General features: G+C 46.7%; 2 protein-coding genes and 1 pseudogene across 2 annotated transcripts; all 3 read left to right on the forward strand.

Moving 5' to 3' along the window:
- The first annotated feature begins 2229 nt into the window (after nt 1–2229).
- Nucleotides 2230–4436, forward strand: LOC127331238 (uncharacterized). The gene is made up of 2 exons (XM_051357315.1): nt 2230–2461; nt 2572–4436. The coding sequence occupies exons 1-2, from the start codon at nt 2311–2313 to the stop codon at nt 4167–4169; spliced, it is 1749 nt and encodes a 582-aa protein (XP_051213275.1). The 5' UTR covers nt 2230–2310; the 3' UTR covers nt 4170–4436.
- A 4253-nt stretch (nt 4437–8689) lies between these two features.
- Nucleotides 8690–10831, forward strand: LOC127331239 (uncharacterized). Its single transcript, XM_051357318.2, has 2 exons — nt 8690–8900; nt 9002–10831. The coding sequence occupies exons 1-2, from the start codon at nt 8750–8752 to the stop codon at nt 10537–10539; spliced, it is 1689 nt and encodes a 562-aa protein (XP_051213278.1). The 5' UTR covers nt 8690–8749; the 3' UTR covers nt 10540–10831.
- Nucleotides 10832–17674: 6843 nt separating this feature from the next.
- On the forward strand, nt 17675–17770 carry LOC127337301 (small nucleolar RNA Z247; annotated as a pseudogene).
- The last annotated feature ends 1517 nt before the right edge of the window (nt 17771–19287 follow it).

The raw sequence follows: 19287 nt of genomic DNA on the forward strand, positions 1-19287 counted from the left end.
GCCCATGGGGAGGGAAGGGAGGGGTGGCCGGCCATGCCAAGTGGGCCGGCCCACCCATGCCGGTCGGGGGTATGGGGTAGGGGGCTCGTGGCGCGTGGCCTGGCCAAGGGCCAGCCGACCGGATGCAGCCCCCCTCCCCCCACCTCCTCCTTTTTTGTCCCACCTTGGCCCCTCATGAAGTATCCCCCTTTTCCCCCTATATAAAGAGACCCATATGGGGCAAATTATATACAAAATTATATAGAGAAATATCTATACCTAGTTTTCTTCTCCGTGCGGTTCCCCGAAGAACTGCACAAAGAGGGACACAAACTCCACCCAGTACACGGGAGCACTGCTGGGATCCGGATCCAGAAGATCTACTTCTGTAACTTCACTGGATCGGAGCCGGGAGAGTCGTTGAGCACTGTACATGTGTGAAACTACGAGGTGCTACACCTGCGGCACTCGACATCGTGGGAGGGGACTTCTACATGACCTTGAGGTCGGCGATGATAGTAGGTCTACACCAACCACGTTCTAGTGGAATTCTAACCGTTACCGGTTTACGAGGGTACGTCACTGATATCATCTCCGTTTATGGATAGATCTTGGCCCTAATAGAGTGTGCGATAAGTTATATATTTTTTGTTTTCTGATGTGAACCCCTACAAGGTCACCCCACTAGAAGCACAGAGGTTTTTTTAGGTTAATAAGCAACCGGTCCATGAACTAATCGACTCTGCCTCCTTCCAGACGCCACACCTGTTTTATGTTAATCCAAGTAAGCTTGCTAAAGACAAGATTGTTTTTATTAATCCACATCCCCCACAAGACAGTAGAAGTAACTACGCTAAAATGCATAAATCTCTTGTTATAGAGCCATTTGGAAGCAACTAATTCGAAATTCAAACAAGAATATCAAAAACTTCAACCACATCATTTCAAAAGACTCTGGAAACTATGCATTCGAACATAAGATGTCTAACATATTCAAACTCTTTACACATCTCACATTCCATGGGTTTAGCCATACACCTAGCCATAAGATTATCTCTAGCCATAATGTTATTTTGAGAGAAAAGCCAGAGAAAGATTTGTACCCTAGGAGGATTTTTTTAAGTCCAAACAGAAGGTAAATAGACAGGCTTAATCCATCTGAAGTTAATAAGAACATAAAGTGAAGTAGAAGACTAAATTCCTTTTGAATTATATTGCCAGATAAGCTGATCCTCGTCTTGAAAGAAAGAAATGGTCTACCTATTTCCAAGATCTCTTGCCATTGGATCACCATTTTACTAGTAAAAGTTCTCCCAAAATTACCTCTAATCTCATTTCCATCCCAGAGATCAGCAATGGTGCGTGTTTCTTGATTAGAGACAAAATAGATCTCCCAGTATTGTGTAGCTATAAAGGAGAATTGTTAAATCGAATGTCCTCCCAAAACTTTACATAACTACCATTTCCCACTTGCCATTCACACCCTTCCAAAAATTGGATGGTTGAATAGCATGACATGACAAAATGTTTCGGTTTTTTTTTGTGTGTGTGTGTTATTATATTTAGAATCATTCACTTTTTTTCCAGAGAGCTCCCTCCCTATCAATATTTACAGAATCTTCTAGAATATTCTCAAGTATTTATTGCATATTCTCAACTACTTTTTCTGGACTCCACAAACTGCACGTCCTATTATGTGGAAGGCTGGAGGAAGAGAGAGAGATGGTCGCTGCAGAGTGGAAGTACTGAGCCCTTGCGTTAATGAAAACAAAGTGGAGTACTGTTTGTTGTACTACCGCAAGTTCACTTCACTACTACTCCCAGAAGAGGACGAGCACTTTACAACCATTCAGCATGTCGATCCAACGCCACACACTACCAGCACCCATTAGTACCCAGCAAAGGGTACTTGTGAGTGCTAGCATATGCATGTGCCTCGCGCGAGACACGGTGTGTATGTGGTACCTACATACATACAGACGCGCGTACGCGGCCACCGGGTCGATCAGCACCAACCGCGCAATATTATCGACGTACGTCGCCGGAGTGGCAACTTGTACCGATCCATTCGAATGCACGCGGTGCAGTGGGCAGGCGCACGGTATTAAGTTTGCATCCGAAAATTCGGCGCGCCAAACGCCTCTCGTTGTCACGCTTCAGTGCGCCGGCCAACCCTGCCTCTTGCATGCATAGCCAGGTCGATCGAGCTGTGTCGATCATTGCGGATTATGCCTATTTAAACGATGCGTCTCCTGCCTGTTCCATTCATCCATCCATCCAGCTCCTACTTCACTAGTCCACACAGGCAAGTGGAGAAGAGGTTCTTCAGGCATGGCAGCTCCGAGAGCACTTGTGCTCGGCTTTTGCGCCCTCCTGCTGGCGATCGCCGTCGCCAATGCCGAGGCGGGGTCCGTCGTCGTTGGTCTGGCCAAGTGCGCCGACTGCACTAGGAAGAACATGAAGGCCGAGGAAGCTTTCAAGGGTAAGCTACCTCGTTTTCAGATCGTAACGTACGTGTAATTAAAATGCACATCTACACCGGCATTACATATTGTGCTCACTATTGTCTCTCCTGCCATGAATCCACCACAGGCCTCCAGGTGGCGATCAAGTGCAAGAACATCCACGGCGAGTACGAGAGCAAGGCGGTGGGCGGCCTAGACGGTTCCGGCGCCTTCAGCGTGCCTCTCGCCGCCGACCTCCACGGCGCCGACTGCCTCGCGCAGCTCCACAATGCTGCCTCCAACGCTCCGTGCCCTGGCCAGGAGCCGTCCAAGGTCGTCCCTGTCTCCGAGGGCACCACCTACGGTGTCGTCGCCGGCGTCAAGACTACCACAGCGTCGCCAGAGTGTGCGTCCGTGACTTTGTGCGGGCCAATCAAGAAGCATTTCCTGGAGCACTTCCACCACAAGAAGCCCGTGCCGCCCAAGCCAGAGCCCAAGCCGCAGCCCCATCCAGACTATCACCCCATACCGCCCAAGCCAGAGCCCAAGCCACAGCCCCACCCAGACTATCACCCTGTCCCTCCCACTCCCACTTATGGCGGTGGAGGTGGACACCCCTCCGCTCCGATCTACCACGCGGAGTCTAAGACCATGTTGGGTCCGATCAAGAAGCACATCATTGATCACTTCCACCACAAGAAGCCCGTGCCGCCAAAGCCGGAGCCCAAGCCCCAGCCCCAGCCCCACCCCGACTACCACCCCGTTCCTCCCACCCCCACCTACGGCGGAGGAGGTGGACACCCTTCGGCTCCGATCTACCATGCGGAGCCATCGCAGACCATGTTGGGGCCGATCAAGAAGCACATCCTTGACCACTTCCACCACAAGAAGCCTGTGCCGCCAAAGCCAGAGCCCAAGCCACAACCTCACCCGGACTACCACCCCGTCCCTCCCACCCCAACCTACGGCGGAGGAGGTGGACACCCCTCCGCTCCGATCTACCACGCAGAGCCGTCAAACACCATGCTAGGACCGATCAAGAAGCACATCCTTGACCACTTCCACCACAAGAAGCCTGTGCCGCCAAAGCCGGAGCCCAAGCCACAGCCTCATCCGGACTACCACCCCGTCCCTCCCACCCCCACCTACGGAGGAGGAGGTGGACATCCCTCCACTCCGATCTACCACGCAGAATCAAAGACCATGTTGGGCCCAATCAAAAAGCACATCCTTGATCACTTCCACCACAAGAAGCCCGTGCCACCAAAGCCAGAGCCCAAGCCACAGCCTCATCCGGACTACCACCCCGTCCCTCCCACCCCCACCTACGGAGGAGGAGGTGGACATCCCTCCACTCCGATCTACCACGCAGAATCAAAGACCATGTTGGGCCCAATCAAAAAGCACATCCTTGACCACTTCCACCACAAGAAGCCCGTGCCACCAAAGCCAGAGCCCAAGCCACAGCCTCATCCGGACTACCACCCCGTGCCTCCCACCCCCACCTACGGAGGAGGAGGTGGACACCCTTCCACTCCGATCTACCACGCAGAATCAAAGACCATGTTAGGACCGATCAAGAAGCACATCCTAGAACACTTCCACCACAAAAAGCCCGTGCCGCCCAAGCCAGAGCCCAAGCCGCAACCCCACCCCGACTATCACCCCGTTCCTCCCACCCCGACCTATGGCAGCGGAGGTGGACACCCCTCGACCCCGATCTACCACCCTCCTTCCCAGCACTGAAATCTATATGGTTTCATGTTCAGATCAGTGAGTGATCGACGCCGTTGCTATTTATGATCTGTTGGATGCACGGTGGGTTTTGGTATTTCTACAGTTCTCTGCCCCCTTTTCTTAAGTATCCCCAGAACCCAGAGTTCAAAATAACAGTTATGAAGGATAGATGGGTTTCAAGCAATTGTACGGGTAATGTGTGTTTCTTTGCCAAGGCTTGTAATATCGGTGTGTTTTTTTTTGGAAATATGAATGAATTTATTTAATTGGGTCTAAGTTATACACGTTTTTATACACATGTCCTTTAGGAGCTGGTTCTGTTACGAAACAATTTTCAAATCTACTAATGTTTCAATTGAGTAGATGAGAATTGCCTAATAATCAAGTAATATCGACATTTTATATTCAACAATAAAGAAAAAGTTCCCGCAGGCCAGAATTGTTGAATGCAAATGAGATTGTATTAAAGTGTGATTCACTGATCAAATGATTAGGGGTATATATATCCATCAAATCTATGTCTTTATGGCAGTTCTTACATCGGGACGCTTCGGTCTGAGACATGTTGTCCATACAGATGCAGAGAAGCACTTTTGCGTGCGATCATGTCCGTACGAAGTTGGACACCTAATTAAATAACGAATGATGATGGTCCTAGTTACATTCCAAGACCCCCTTCTACAACACCACTTCTGTGTATCATCTTGACAATTTGTTCTGTAATCTTCAGAATCATATGTATGGTACAAGATTCTTGTTTCACCTTGAGAATCATCCCCCAAAAACCAAGAGGTAAAAATATTATTTTGTTCGATTTTTGAACTCCTTCAAACTTAGTGGAAAAATAAAAAATAAATGGTACTCCCTCCATCCCAAAATGTAAGGCGTCTAAGGTTGTCAAAAGTCAAACATTACTAACTTTGACCAAATATTTACGAATAACTATTTACATCTACACTATTGCATGGATATATTAAAAAAATATACTTTATGGTGAATCTATTGATGCTGATTCAGTATTGCAAATATTCATATTTTTGTGTATGGATCTGGTCAAACTTAAAAAAACATTGACTTTTAACTAATCCTTAGACGCCTTATATTTTGGGACAGAGGGAATATAACACACGATGGTTATTGTCTCATGCATAGTTGCTCATATGAGAAAAACTTCAGAGATTTTAGAGAACAATAAATGTGTTGAATCACCCCTTTATAAAATTCTGGTGGAGAAAATCGGAAGTATATACTGTATGACATAGGTTTTTCTGATAACTAGGTAATTCCCCGCGTGTTGCTGTGAAACATAAAGATATATTTCATTGAAGATAGCTTTGTGAATTCATGAAATTTTTATGTGAATCATAGAAGTGGAAATATATTATGACTTACCCGACGACAGAAAATCTTTTATTATTAGAGGAAACATCAAAAATATGATAATGTTTTTATAATTTTAATTTTGCATGTAAAAGGGCATCATATTATAGCATCTTATAAATAAACTTTGAATTTAGTAATAACCAAACAAAATGAACTTTCATGATAAAAACTTATGGTAGCTATATTGATATTGATCCCTGATTTTCTTAACTTGATAACACCATATTATATAGAAGTAAAAGTAACTAATGAAAGTCAAAAATATGATGAGAGGAAACATTATATCGAAGCACGGAATGGCCTGTAACGAACAAACAAAAAGAGCTGCATGCACATGTTCTTTATGTAAGTACCACGTCGCAAATCAATAATTTACCTGCAAAAGATGAACACACGCAACAATTAATCAATAGATTCAACCTACCGCATAATTTCTATTGACTTGTGTGTAGAGTAGACATGGAAATACTCTTACATGACCAATATCATGTGTGACCGAGAGAAGCCCCGGAGGTGACGATAACGAACACGCTCAGTGGCGATGGTGCATCGTTTGTCCTTTCGCGACCGCCTCACCCCTGCTGCGGTTGCGGAGATTTCCTTAATCCGCACTTTCACGGCTTCCGCTATCCGTGTGTGAGGACGAACGCTCACTCGAGTGGTGCTGGAGAGAGTGCTTCCGCCTTCCACGCCGGCTCGTCCAACAACATGCTCAAGAGCTCCCCTGCACGACCTAAACTGGGCATGCTTTTCTCCCCTCAACCACTCGACGTCAAGGTGATCGTTTGGGTGCTCCTCTCTCGTATCAGCTACCGCCTGGACAAAGCGGTTTACCCCTGCAGCCGAGAAACGCTCTGTTACATTCTCTTCACGCGCCCCTGCAGTCGGAAGGATTGCACAGCCGGAAAGCAGAAACACTATCAACGCCTGGGATGCCTTGGCTGCTAGCCATCCCTCCTGGTGCACCTTGCTTCAAAGCATTGTTCTCGACCACCGAAAATGCCGCCCGCTCCTCCGACCTGAACGTAAGCTTCCACCATTAAAATGTCAGGCACTCAATTTGCTCACCCCTCGTTTGCTTACAAAAACGTGTGAGAATCTGAGAGAGGGAGGACACAAGAGGCATTAGTGTGGAATGGAATGATCCCATCTGTGTTGCAGTAGGATAGTATGTAGTAGAGTGCCCCGTATTGGTATGTGGAGACGCCATCTTTATTAGTGCAGGATTGATTGGCATGGCGGTAAACTGGTAGTGGAAGGGCAATCGATCCCTTAATGAAGTGGACATGAAGGGATGAGTAACCGTTGTGACTATTGAGTTCTTGCATACATGTATCGATGTGGGCTGAGCTAGGAAGAAATTGAATGGCTTAGACACATGACTTGGAGGAGTTTGGATGATGGTTAGATGATGATCTGATGGCTACAAATAATATAGATGATGTGACTTATTGTGGAAAGAGCTTGAAAACATTAAATGAAGATAGTGGGGATCAACTTTATAGATATTATAGATATAGATGTGAATCACTACAAACCGTAATGAAAACCTTTAGATAAACTGATCAAGAAAAAAATGCAATATAATATTAAAATATTATATATAACTAGACCCCCTTCCCACCAACCCCTGGGTGGGGCGGTATGGTCGCGATCCATGGGGAACGTGGAATGAGCAAGGCCTATGAGTTAGTCTTACACGAAGGTGCTCTTTGCCTTTGCTCGACATAGGATCACGATAAAAAGGCGATGCGGGTTGTGAGATCTTTTTTGACGTCAATACCACATATAATTATAGTAACAAATAGTACATGATAGAGATACAAGAGTCATCTCCAATGATTACAAATAATAAAGTCTAAAAAACAAATAAATATTAGAAGTCTTCAAACTCTTTTTTTGATGACATAATCTTACTTTTTCGAAGGCTGCCAAAGATAGATATCAAGCCATAAACATGTAAGTAGCAACGAAGGTTCTCCCATAATTTTAATTTAAGCTGCAATGTCAAGGCCAAACACATGCGCACAACCATTAAAGTAGTCAATAAACATTGGCAAGAGCACCAACACCAGTATGACTGGAAAACACAACCGAACATCCTGTTCGATGTCGCTGGGCAGCCTAGAATACAAATCACCATTGTCTAGGACGTAGCAGACGAGACAAAAATCGCAACGATAATCCTTCTCGCGGAAACGATGATAAAATATCCAAAATCGATTTATTGAATCAAGATCTGAATATCCATACCTAGACATTTGTAATCTTCCAATGCCACTATTGACACCGGGAAGGAGATATCGTGATTGAACGATGTTTGGAGATCATTTATTTTAGACGGGGTCATCTCCACTGAGGCAGGGAGGCCAAAAAGTAGACTTATGGCCTATGGCAATGAGTGTACTCCCTCCTCGTCATAATGTAGTGCATATAAGATTTTGAAAAGTTAAATGATGTAAAGTTTGATTAAATTTATTGATAAAAATATTCATATCTAATTACATGACCAAATGTACACCTTATGAAATTATACATCATGATAAATCTAATGGTGTTAGTTTGATATTTTAGATGTTGATGTATTTTCTATGAGTTTGGTCAAAGCTTACATCGTTTGATTCTAAAAAAGTTATATACACTATATTTTTAGCAAGGAGTAGTATTTGTAGATGTTTTGAGATTTAATTCAGCTTTCCACTAGCAAAAGCAAGGCTCTATGAAAGCGTTATAGCATTATACACGCTGCTGGTTGTTACATAAATGCTTGGTAGGCGCACCGCACACGCAGGAACAAAAATAAAAATCAGGAGCGAACTAGTGTAGGCACCAGTGCGCGGAGGCGTGTCGCATCTCCTCCCTACTCGGAGCACCAAGGTATACCGGCTTATCCTGACATGCATATATGTCCATGTCCAGCGACCGATTAATGACGTGGATCAAATCAACGATCCATGCAGATGCCGCAGTGGACACAATAATAACTGATTCGCCATCTGAAATTTCGGCGCGCCAAACGCGAATTAGCCCCGTCTCTCGTTGTCACGCATCACTGCACCGACCACCCCTTTGCGCTGCCAAATCATCGAACGAGCTGGTGCAGATCGATGCGCTCTTGCGCCTTTATAAACCATGCATCGCCATGTTCCATTCATCCATCCATCGAGCTGCTCTGAGAGCAAGTAGTTTTATTCTGAGGTTCAGGCATGGCAGCTCCGGGAGCATTTCTGCTCGGCGTTTGCGCCCTTATGCTAGCGATCTCCGTCGCCAATGCAGAGGCGGCGTCCGTCGTGGTCGGCCTCGCCAAGTGCGCCGACTGCACCAGGAAGAACATGAAGGCCGAGGAAGCTTTCAAAGGTAAATAAGCTAATTAAGCTCTCGCTCCGTGTCAATGGGACGCGCTCGCGCTTTTAGGTGTGGAGCTCACCGTTATCTCTGCTGCCATCGACGCACCTCAGGTCTTAAAGTGGCTATCAAGTGCAAGAACATCCACGGCGACTACGAGAGCAAGGCGGTGGGCGGCCTCGACGGCACCGGTGCATTCAGCGTTCCCCTCGCGGCTAACCTCCATGGCGCCGACTGCGTTGCTCAGCTTCACAGCGCAGCCTCCAACACGCCGTGTACCGGGCAGGAGCCGTCCAAGGTCGTCCCCGTCTCCGGAGGAACCACCTACGGGGTCGTCGCTGGGGCCAAGACTACCACCGCATCACCAGAGTGCGCGTCGGTGACTATGTGCGGGCCCATCAAGAAACATATTCTGGAGCATTTCCATCACAAGAAGCCCGTGCCACCAAAGCCGGAGCCCAAGCCCCAACCTCACCCAGACTACCACCCCGTCCCTCCCACCCCCACATATGGTGGCGGAGGCGGACACCCGGCCACTCCGATCTATCATGCCGAGCCATCGGAGACCATGTTGGGTCCAATCAAGAAGCACATCCTAGAGCACTTCCACCACAAGAAGCCAGTACCACCGAAGCCAGAGCCCAAGCCACAGCCCCACCCAGACTATCACCCAGTCCCACCCACCCCTACCTATGGTGGCGGAGGTGGACACCCCTCAGCCCCGATCTACCACGCGACACCGTCAGTGCACGTGTTGGGCCCGATCAAGAAGCACATCCTAGATCACTTCCACCACAAGAAGCCCGTGCCACCCAAGCCAGAGCCCAAACCCCAGCCCCACCCAGACTACCACCCCGTCCCACCGACCCCCACCTACGGAAGTGGAGGTGGACATCCGTCCACCCCGATCTACCATGCGACACCATCCGCGATAATGTTGGGGCCGATCAAGAAGCACATCCTCGAGCACTTCCACCACAAGAAGCCCGTGCCACCCAAGCCAGAGCCCAAGCCACAACCCCACCCAGACTACCACCCCGTCCCACCATCCCCCAAATACGGTGGCGGAGGTGGACACCCCTCCACCCCGATATATCATGCGACGCCATCCGCGACAATGTTGGGCCCGATCAAGAAGCACATCCTTGAGCACTTCCACCACAAGAAGCCCGTGCCACCCAAGCCAGAGCCCAAGCCACAACCCCACCCAGACTACCACCCCGTCCCACCCACCCCCAAATACGGTGGCGGAGGTGGACACCCCTCCACCCCGATATACCATGCGACGCCATCCGCGACAATGTTGGGGCCAATCAAGAAGCACATCCTTGAGCACTTCCACCACAAGAAGCCCGTGCCACCCAAGCCAGAGCCCAAGCCACAACCCCACCCAGACTACCACCCCGTCCCACCCACCCCCAAATACGGCGGCGGAGGTGGACATCCCTCCACCCCGATATACCACGCGACGCCATCCGCGACAATGTTGGGCCCGATCAAAAAGCACATCTTGGAGCACTTCCACCACAAGAAGCCTGTGCCACCCAAGCCGGAGCCCAAGCCACAGCCTCACCCAGACTACCACCCAGTCCCTCCCACTCCTACCTACGGCGTAGGACACCCTTCGTCTTCAACTCCGATCTACCACTGAAATCGATAGGATTTGTTCATGCTAAGATCAGCGAGTGACTGATCGACGTTGTTGTTGTTTATGTTCGATGAGCTTGCATGTGTGGGTTGTGCCATTGGCTTCCTTTTACTATGTGAGACTTCAGAATAACAATTTGTGAGGGACGGTAGTAAGGGATTAGTGTGTGCGTGTTGTGTATGTCCCCGGCAAGTGGCAAATTTGTGGGAGGTTGGTGTGTTTATTTATTAAGGTATGTTGTATCGGTGTGTTTTTTTGTGCAGCAAGTGATTATGAATGAAATTATTCGAGTCAAGCCAAAAGTTCAAAACGAGAGCTGCCCTATGCACTAGTAGTTGAATACTAGCCGAGAATGAGGATGTGCCAATAATAGAGCAATGGCCTTGCGACTTGCGAGTGCATGGTTGTCTAAAATCGTCTTTACTTCTCTTGTCAAATTAATTTGTGGTGATTGGATCATGTATCATCGTGATGTGTTCTGGCAATCAGTCTTGAATTTGTGTATTGGTGGACGGTGGTCCGTACAAATGACTCGAACTTAGCAGGCAAGTGTGCATGCATGCAATGGACCGTCATGCACAGCTCATGACATTCACGTCAAAACTATGGCAGCTGCCAGGGAGGCAGGGATCATACATTCATGCTACCGAGTACCGATCATAGCTTGAGGTCGGAACAAACTGAAGCAGAGGTGGGCCCGTCTACGACCGTGGCCAGAAGGGATATTCCACTCCAGCTAGCTTACCTTCCATATTTGGTCCAAATTACTAAACCCCAAATAAGACAGTATGACTTTACTCCATCTCGGGACCTTCTTTTGTCTACCTTTGGGCCTACCTATGCTTTGGAGTATATACTATACTCCCTCGCTCGGTTCTGATTTAATATATATTTTAGGAAAAATGTGGCAAACTAGTACTACATTTATTATTATTATACTTCAACCAATCCAAGCTATATATACTAACAGTACTAATACCCAATGAAAAAATAGGACTGCTTCGTCGTGTTGTTGTTAATTACAAAGCTAGAATGTAGAGTATTCCAGCATAAAGTTTAGACCTAAAATATAGAGTATTTCATAACAGAGGGAGTATATTGTAAGCTTAAAGGAAATAACGCAAAAAAAATGGAAAAAATTCTTCGGCTCGTATCAGTGTATGTAGTCGTCGCTAGGTGGTTTAAAGGCTGGTGGACACACTGTTGTTGCTCTAGCTTATTGCAGTTACATGTGTGCTCTATTTTATTCTGAACAAGATCCATCTATTTGTCCATGCACAGGCTTAGTACGCATATTTTGTTTCTTTGACTGAGAGTATCATAATACACCTCGAAAAAATAAAGGAATACCACTGTAATATAAGTACAGTACCAAAAGCCTTTTGTAAAAAAATCGAAAATCTCTACTACTTAAAGAGAACAAATTTCCTCTTTTTCATCTGGTAAAAGGTTTTGTCCAACATATTTTTTTTGGACTGTTTTGCCCTCACATTGAATCTCTCCTACCTAAATCTCTACTAGGTCGTTTACTTCGTCCCACATCTTCGCTCACGTCCCGTCTCGCGTATACCGTAGTGATTTCAGGAAAATTACCAAAAAAAGTTTGAAATGAGGAAAATTACAATTATGCCACCGTGGTGAGTCGATGATCGTCCCGATCTCACAGACTCTCTCCCACTTTCCCGATCAACTTCTCCCGTGTCTCGTGTTTCCGAAAAAGTTGTGTGTACCAGTGCCCTTGATGATCCTAGCAAGTCAAGTTGTGTACGTGTACGAGAAATTTACATAATTCATCACTTATAATAGTTTGTTATTAGTGCTTTCCAATATTTAATATATACATAATGTATGAATTGTCAGATTATTATTAGACATGTTGTAACTTGTAATAGATATCTGACCATAAAAATGCGGTACACAATTAAGCATACAATCAAATTTATACTCTTAAAGTTTCTTACAAAAATCTAACGGAATGATACACTAGAAATCTACCTATTAAGATATTTGTTAGAACATATCTAAATGGATATATCTACCAAACTATCGAATATATTTAAACAGTAATGCAGCCGCAAAAAAAACGATGCGGACAATTTTTTCTATGTTTGTATAGTAGGAAATGACATAATTTTCTTAAAATACATTTGTTTAGCACCAGATAAGTCTAATAATTAATACACATTGGAACAAAAAGGATGATAATATTACTAATTCATTGTGTTTGTTTATTACTAAATTCAAAGTTTATTTATAAGATGCTATAATATGATGCCCTTTTACATGCAAAATTAAAATTATAAGAACATTATCATATTTTTGATGTTTCCTCTAATAATAAAAGATTTTCATATATGAGTATAAAAGTTTAGCATAAATTATATTTATTTAACTCGCACTGGGTCCAAACATTATTTGGACCAGCGGTGCGTGTCCCCTGCATGCGGCCTAGCAAGCTGAGGCCAATGGGCTCCTAGCGGACTTATTCTTGGTCTCGTGGCCGGAGCCGCCACGAAACTTGTGATGAACTAGTCACTGCTGCTATCGTCTTCGGTCTTGCCTGAGCTAGAATTGAGCAATGGCTGGTACATGTCCTATGGCTGGTTCCTCCACATATAGAGAAGTATAAGAAACCATGTAGAGCAAAAGGTCCCGGCGCCATTCTATAGTTGAAGGATTAAGACAGATCGAATACGAAGGATATTACTATTGTTGTCGGATCACAAAGCAAATCTAGGTAGTCTTACCGTCATTGATATGTTACATGTGTAGATCCCGCTTACAACCCATACCACACCATTGACGGTGGAGAGCAATTAACGAAAAACTAGATTTTAAAATTTTCATCTCCAGATTATGAAAAAATGTTCAGATTTTTAAAATATTCGGATTTGAGAAAAAATCTAATTTGAAAAAATGTTCAATTTTTTTTAAAATAGAAAAAAACCGAAGGAAATAAGAAAATAGAAAAGGAAAAAACTAGATAGATTTAGAATCACTATCTTTTTGTTCTTGTTGACAATCACATGAAATTCGTAGTTTAAGCCAAACTTATATGATGCAAGTTTGGAACCCATGTACTCAACAAATATACATGAGAATAGACTGACGGTGCCTGCGATTCTACAGCCCCAAAGTTTCACGACTTACATGTTACCAGATAGATCGATCATCTCCTCCTAAACCAATCTTTAATCCTAGCCTAGTGCTTCCTCCTCAATCACCAACAATCTTGACGCCTTCGCCGCTCGCGGAGAAATAACTCCAAGCTAGTGAGGCTGGCCTCAAGGTTCCTAAAAACTAGCTCGGCCACGAGAAACTCGAAGCTCATGAGGTTGACCTCAAGGCTCCTGAAGCCGAACTCACTCCTAAGGGCATCTCCAACGGGGTGGCGTAAAATGCGCTCAAGCAGCTAGACGCAAAACGTCCGCAACGTCTGTGTGGACGCGTCCACGCGTCCGTTTGGCCTGCATGGCCTCTTATCTCTCCTCATTTAATGCAGGGAAGACCCATGTGTTGGTCATTCCTAGCCACATAAATGGAATCTTTTCCTCCCTCTCCCCGTAATCATGCATGGCAGGCCCTTGCGGTCTGAAAAATGCGTCCTCACCGCTGGAGAAGGGGCAGACGCATGCGGACATGTGGATATTTTTCGTGTCCGTGCCCAACGCAAACGGACATAAATTGTGTCCAAAATGCGTCGCCCCGTTGGAGATACCCTAAAGCTACATCGAAGGCCAAATTATCCATGGAGCCCTCCTGTCGTGGTGTTTTCACGACGGTATCCATTAGTGTTGGCAAACGAAGATGAGAAAGAGGGTGCATGTGATGAATGTGTTGGGAACACGATTGGGTCTTATGTGGTGGAAGATCCCTACTCCTGTTATAAGTCACTATAGATGGGTATGTATACATGTTCCAAATAGGATGTGGCATACCCTAAGGCAGGGCGGAGCCTAGTGTGCTCACCATGATGCACAGGGTGCATCAAGGTCTTAAAAAAAATTCCTTGTATTTTATACTGAAAAAGGCCAGGTGGATTACCTTAGCCCACTAAATGTGCATCAGGAGGGCTCATTTTTCTTAGCACAAGGAAGGTTGCTTGAAGAGGCACGAGGACGAAAAATAGTCCAGCTCCATCCTACCCTAAGGGTATACCTGGCCATGGGCAGCCCGGCCCGACCGACCCGGCCCGAAATTTCCGGGCTTGGGCCAGCCAGAGCATACGTGTGGGCCGGGCCTGGGCTGAAAATTTAGGCCCGGTGACTATGATGGGCCGGGCCTGGGCTTGAGAAATGCATGAAATACGAAAGAGGCCCGACTCGAGGCCTGAGGCCCGATGGGCTTTTGCAGTGATGGGCCGGACTTGGGCCTAAAAGTTAGGCCCGATGGTCGGGCCGGGCCGGGCCGGGCCTGGGGTTTTTGCGTCAGGCTTTGTTATGCCTGGCCCGAAGCCCGGCCCGGCCCGAAGAATGACCAGGTATACCTAACGGCGACTTATATAAAGAGTTGGTTCTACGGTTTACGCAGAAAGCCGTTTGTAAAGAGTCCTAAACTAATCCAGCTAACATGGTGTGTCTTGTACTCTAGGGTGCATAGCACTTGCGCTTTCGGCGGACTTGTCTTCGGCCTTCCTTAAAGTTATATGGGCCTTAGTATTCCTTCCAGCAGGCTAGGCCGCCCGGCATGCCAGGCTGCCAGCCGGCACAACCAACATGTGGGCCACCCTAGCCTGCAGGAATATACTCATGCTTAGGACCTACCATTCGGTACACCATCCTTCTCAATTCTAGGATGCATATTACTTTTGATCAAAGTTAAACTTCATATAGTTTTATTAACTATATATACAAATTTATTAACTTTTATAATACCAAATGCATAAAATATTAAAATATATTTCATGATGGTTCTAAGAACATTGAGTTGATGTTGAAGATGTTGATAAAATTTTCTGTACATTTGATTGAGGTTTACAAAGTTTGATTTTAACCAAAACTAATATGCATCTTAAATTGGGAAGGAGAGAGTATATCCCCGACCCATCCTCAACCACCCGGCATCCTATGTTGCCTCCATTCAAACCAACTTACCAATCACCTTGGACCTCCAGGATTCCAACTACGCCAAGTAGTGCGAACTGTTCCTCGATGTAGTCTGCATTTGCAGCCTCACCGTCCAGGTCCTCGACAACAACAACAGCGCCACCCCTTCAGACACCTCGTCCAGATTGAGAAGGTACGGGACGACTTCATGGTCATGTCGTGGATTTGCGGCTCAATCTGTCTCGAGTTCTTCAACATCATCATGGCGCCCAGCTCCACCATCAAGCAAATTTTGGAGGCCATTGAGAACCTATTCGGCACGTGCGACAGCAAGAAGAGCAGGGTCATCGCTAAAGAAATACTACTACCTCTTGCCATAAATAGATGCCAAAAGTTTATTTAAATTTAAATGTATCTAGCCACGATTTAGCGTATAGATACATCCAAATTTAAATAAATTTTTGTATCTATTTATAGATGGAGGGAGTACTTTTTTGCCGAAAGAGAACGCAAATATACCAGCCCTCGAAAAAAAAAAGCTAACCGTAACAACCCCGGCCCGTAGTATCTGGCCATGCGCTTGCATGTTTGGTCACTTGATGAGACGAGAAGAAGGGGCCGGGGATATATGGCTTCAGCCGGCCGTCAATCCTAACAAACATCCAACACCTAGTAGTCGATCGGATCTCAAAGCGATCAAACCCTACCAAAAGTAGCCGACTCCTTAAGTCGACGATGGCCGACGACGGGCAGGAGCGGGACATCGTGGCGGTGGCGGCTGAGCCCGCGGAGTGCAGCAGGCGTTTCGTGGTGTATCTAGTGGGCTTCGTCAACATCAGTTCTTACGCCGTGCTCTGCGGTATGGTGTGCTACACTATAGAAGTGCTTGAGCATCGTCATCAACCACACCCCAGGTTGCCGATTCACGTCGCGCAACTCCTATTGATTTTGTCTGTTCCCATATTATTTGGTTCTGGCTGCCTTTTCTATTGGCTGCTTGATGAGCGGAATCTCGGCAATCCGGAGGGAGAAAGGCTCGTGGACACACTCTTGTTGCTCTAGCTAATTTTTTTTTCTACATGTGTTGCTGTAGCCAACTTTTTTCGATAAAGGTGTTAAGCCTTGTAATATCTACCGTACATTACTGGTATAGAGAGTCTCTACCCAGGTATTGTACCATCATGTATTGGCTACGTATGGGGCTTTTCCATACAGTATATAACACGTAACCCGAGCCCAGAACACGGCATCGGTTCCCGTCCAACAAACCTAGCGAATTCGACATGGTATCAGAGCTCCTCTTCCTCGACGACGTCTAGATCCTCCCACAACCAAAAACCTGCCGTCGGTGTTCACCGTGGCCCAGACAACAACCAAGGTCAGCCGGCTGTGCTCCTCGCCGCCATGATCTGATCCCAAAACCAATCAAACCCAAGACCCACGAATCAAAGCCCAAAGAAGCAAGATCAAAACTCGCCGCCGGTAATCACCGCGGTATCCGGAAACAACCAAGGACAGCCGGCTGTGCTCCTCACCGCCGTGATCTGATCTCCTCTCCCTCCACCCGATACAATCAAAATCCCTCCCAAAATCAATCCGATCTGATGGCTTCCTCCTCCTCCAACGCGATGGCAAGTTTGGCTGCAGCTCTCGGCTCTCCTCCGACGGAGAAGCTCTCCCGTGACAATCACCTGTTCTGGAAAACACAGGTCCTCCCGACCCTCCGAGGCGCTCAAGTAATGGGACTTCTCGATGGATCTGATCTTGCCCCGGCCAAGACGGTTGAAGTTGAGGACTCAGACCACAAGAAACAGACCATCGTGAATCCTCTCTACACCGTCTGGCTTGCTCGTGACCAGACTGTGATGGGTTGGCTCGTTCGGTCCATGAACCATGATCTTCTCGCTCAAGTTGCTGGCCTTGAAACCACTCATGCTGTTTGGAAGGTGATTGAAGACTTGTTTTCATCTCAGTCTCGGGCCAAGATCAACACACTTCGTGGCGCCCTGAGTAACACTAAGAAACTTGTTATGACGGCCACTCAATTCATTGCAAAGATGAAGGGCTTTGTTTTCGAGCTAGCTGCTGGGAAGACGGTGGATGACGATGAACTCAAGGACTACATCCTTGCTGGCCTTGACGGTGACTACAATCCGCTGGTGGCGTCCATCAACGCCGTGCCCTCTACTACTCTCAATGACATGTGTGCTCAGCTGGAAGCTTACGACTACCGTCAGTCTATGCTGTCAGAGACGGGTCAGAATGCTGGCCCTTTCCAATCATCAGCAAATGTAGCCGCTTGCCCGCAGCACTATGAGCGCCGTGAGTCACCTCCTCGCGCTCGCCCGCAACACTATGAGCGCCGTGATTCACCTCAGCGTCGTGACACTAGGCAGTACCAGCGTGATTCCTACCGTGATCAAGGCAGGGACTACTACCGTGACCAGGGCAACTACCGTGACCAGGGCAACTATCGCCGTGATAGCCGTGATGGTGGTCGTGACACTCAGCGTCGTGATGGACGTGATGGTGGTGGTGCATACCGCCGTGATGGCTGTGATGGCGGCCGAGATGGACGTGATGGTGGGCGCTATCGGCGTGATAATGACCGTGGTGCTCCAAAGGGTGGTCACGGTCGCGGTCGCACTCCTACTCGCTTCGTTGACACCACATGCCAAATCTGCACAAAATATGGCCACCCCGCAAATGAATGTTGGTGGCGTTACGCGGACCGCGACGATGATGAAGATGACTCCCGTGCTGAGAAGGGTGCCTACGGTGTTGACACCAACTGGTACATAGATACTGGTGCTACTGATCATATCACTGGCGAACTGAACAAATTGCACACTCGGGATACCTACAAGGGGCGTGATCAAGTCCACAATGCCAGTGGTACAGGTATGACAATTTCACACATTGGTCATTCCACATTACATACCCCTCATAGCTCTTTACATCTACATAACATCTTGCATGTTCCTAGTGCTTCTAAAAACCTCTTATCAGCTCATAAAATTGCTCTATACAATAATGCCTTTGTTGAATTTCACCCTTTCTTCTTTTTCATAAAGGATCAGGCCACCAAGCAAATCCTGTTTAGGGGTCCATGTCATGGCGGCCTATATCCTCTTGTGCCCCTCGCCGCCGGGTCTCACAAGCACGCGTTCATCACTATCAAGTCGTCTTCATCCACTTGGCATCGTCGTCTAGGGCATCCATCATCGTTTATTGTTCAACAAGTCATTAGGAAGAATAATCTCTCGCATTCGCCTGAAATAAGTCCATATGTGTGTGATCCATGTCAACAAGCAAAGAGTCATCAATTACCATATCCTACCTCTACTAGTGTATCTAGTGTTCCTTTGGAGCAAGTATTCTCTGATGTATGGGGTCCAGCTCCAGTTTCTGTTGGCAAACACCAGTATTATGTAAGCTTTATTGATGACTATAGCAAGTTTACTTGGATTTATTTGCTTAAAAAGAGATGTGATGTGTATCAAGTTTTTCTTAACTTCCAACAACTGGTTGAACGCAAATTTGGCCGCAAAATAATCACTATGCAAACTGATTGGGGTGGTGAATATGAAAAACTCCATGGTTTCTTTCAAAAGGTGGGAATTACTCATCATGTATCTTGCCCGCATGCTCACCAACAAAATGGTTCGGCTGAGCGCAAACATCGGCATATTGTAGAGGTTGGTCT

This window comes from Lolium perenne, chromosome 2 (genome assembly GCF_019359855.2).
Source record: "Lolium perenne isolate Kyuss_39 chromosome 2, Kyuss_2.0, whole genome shotgun sequence".
NCBI lineage: Eukaryota > Viridiplantae > Streptophyta > Magnoliopsida > Poales > Poaceae > Lolium > Lolium perenne.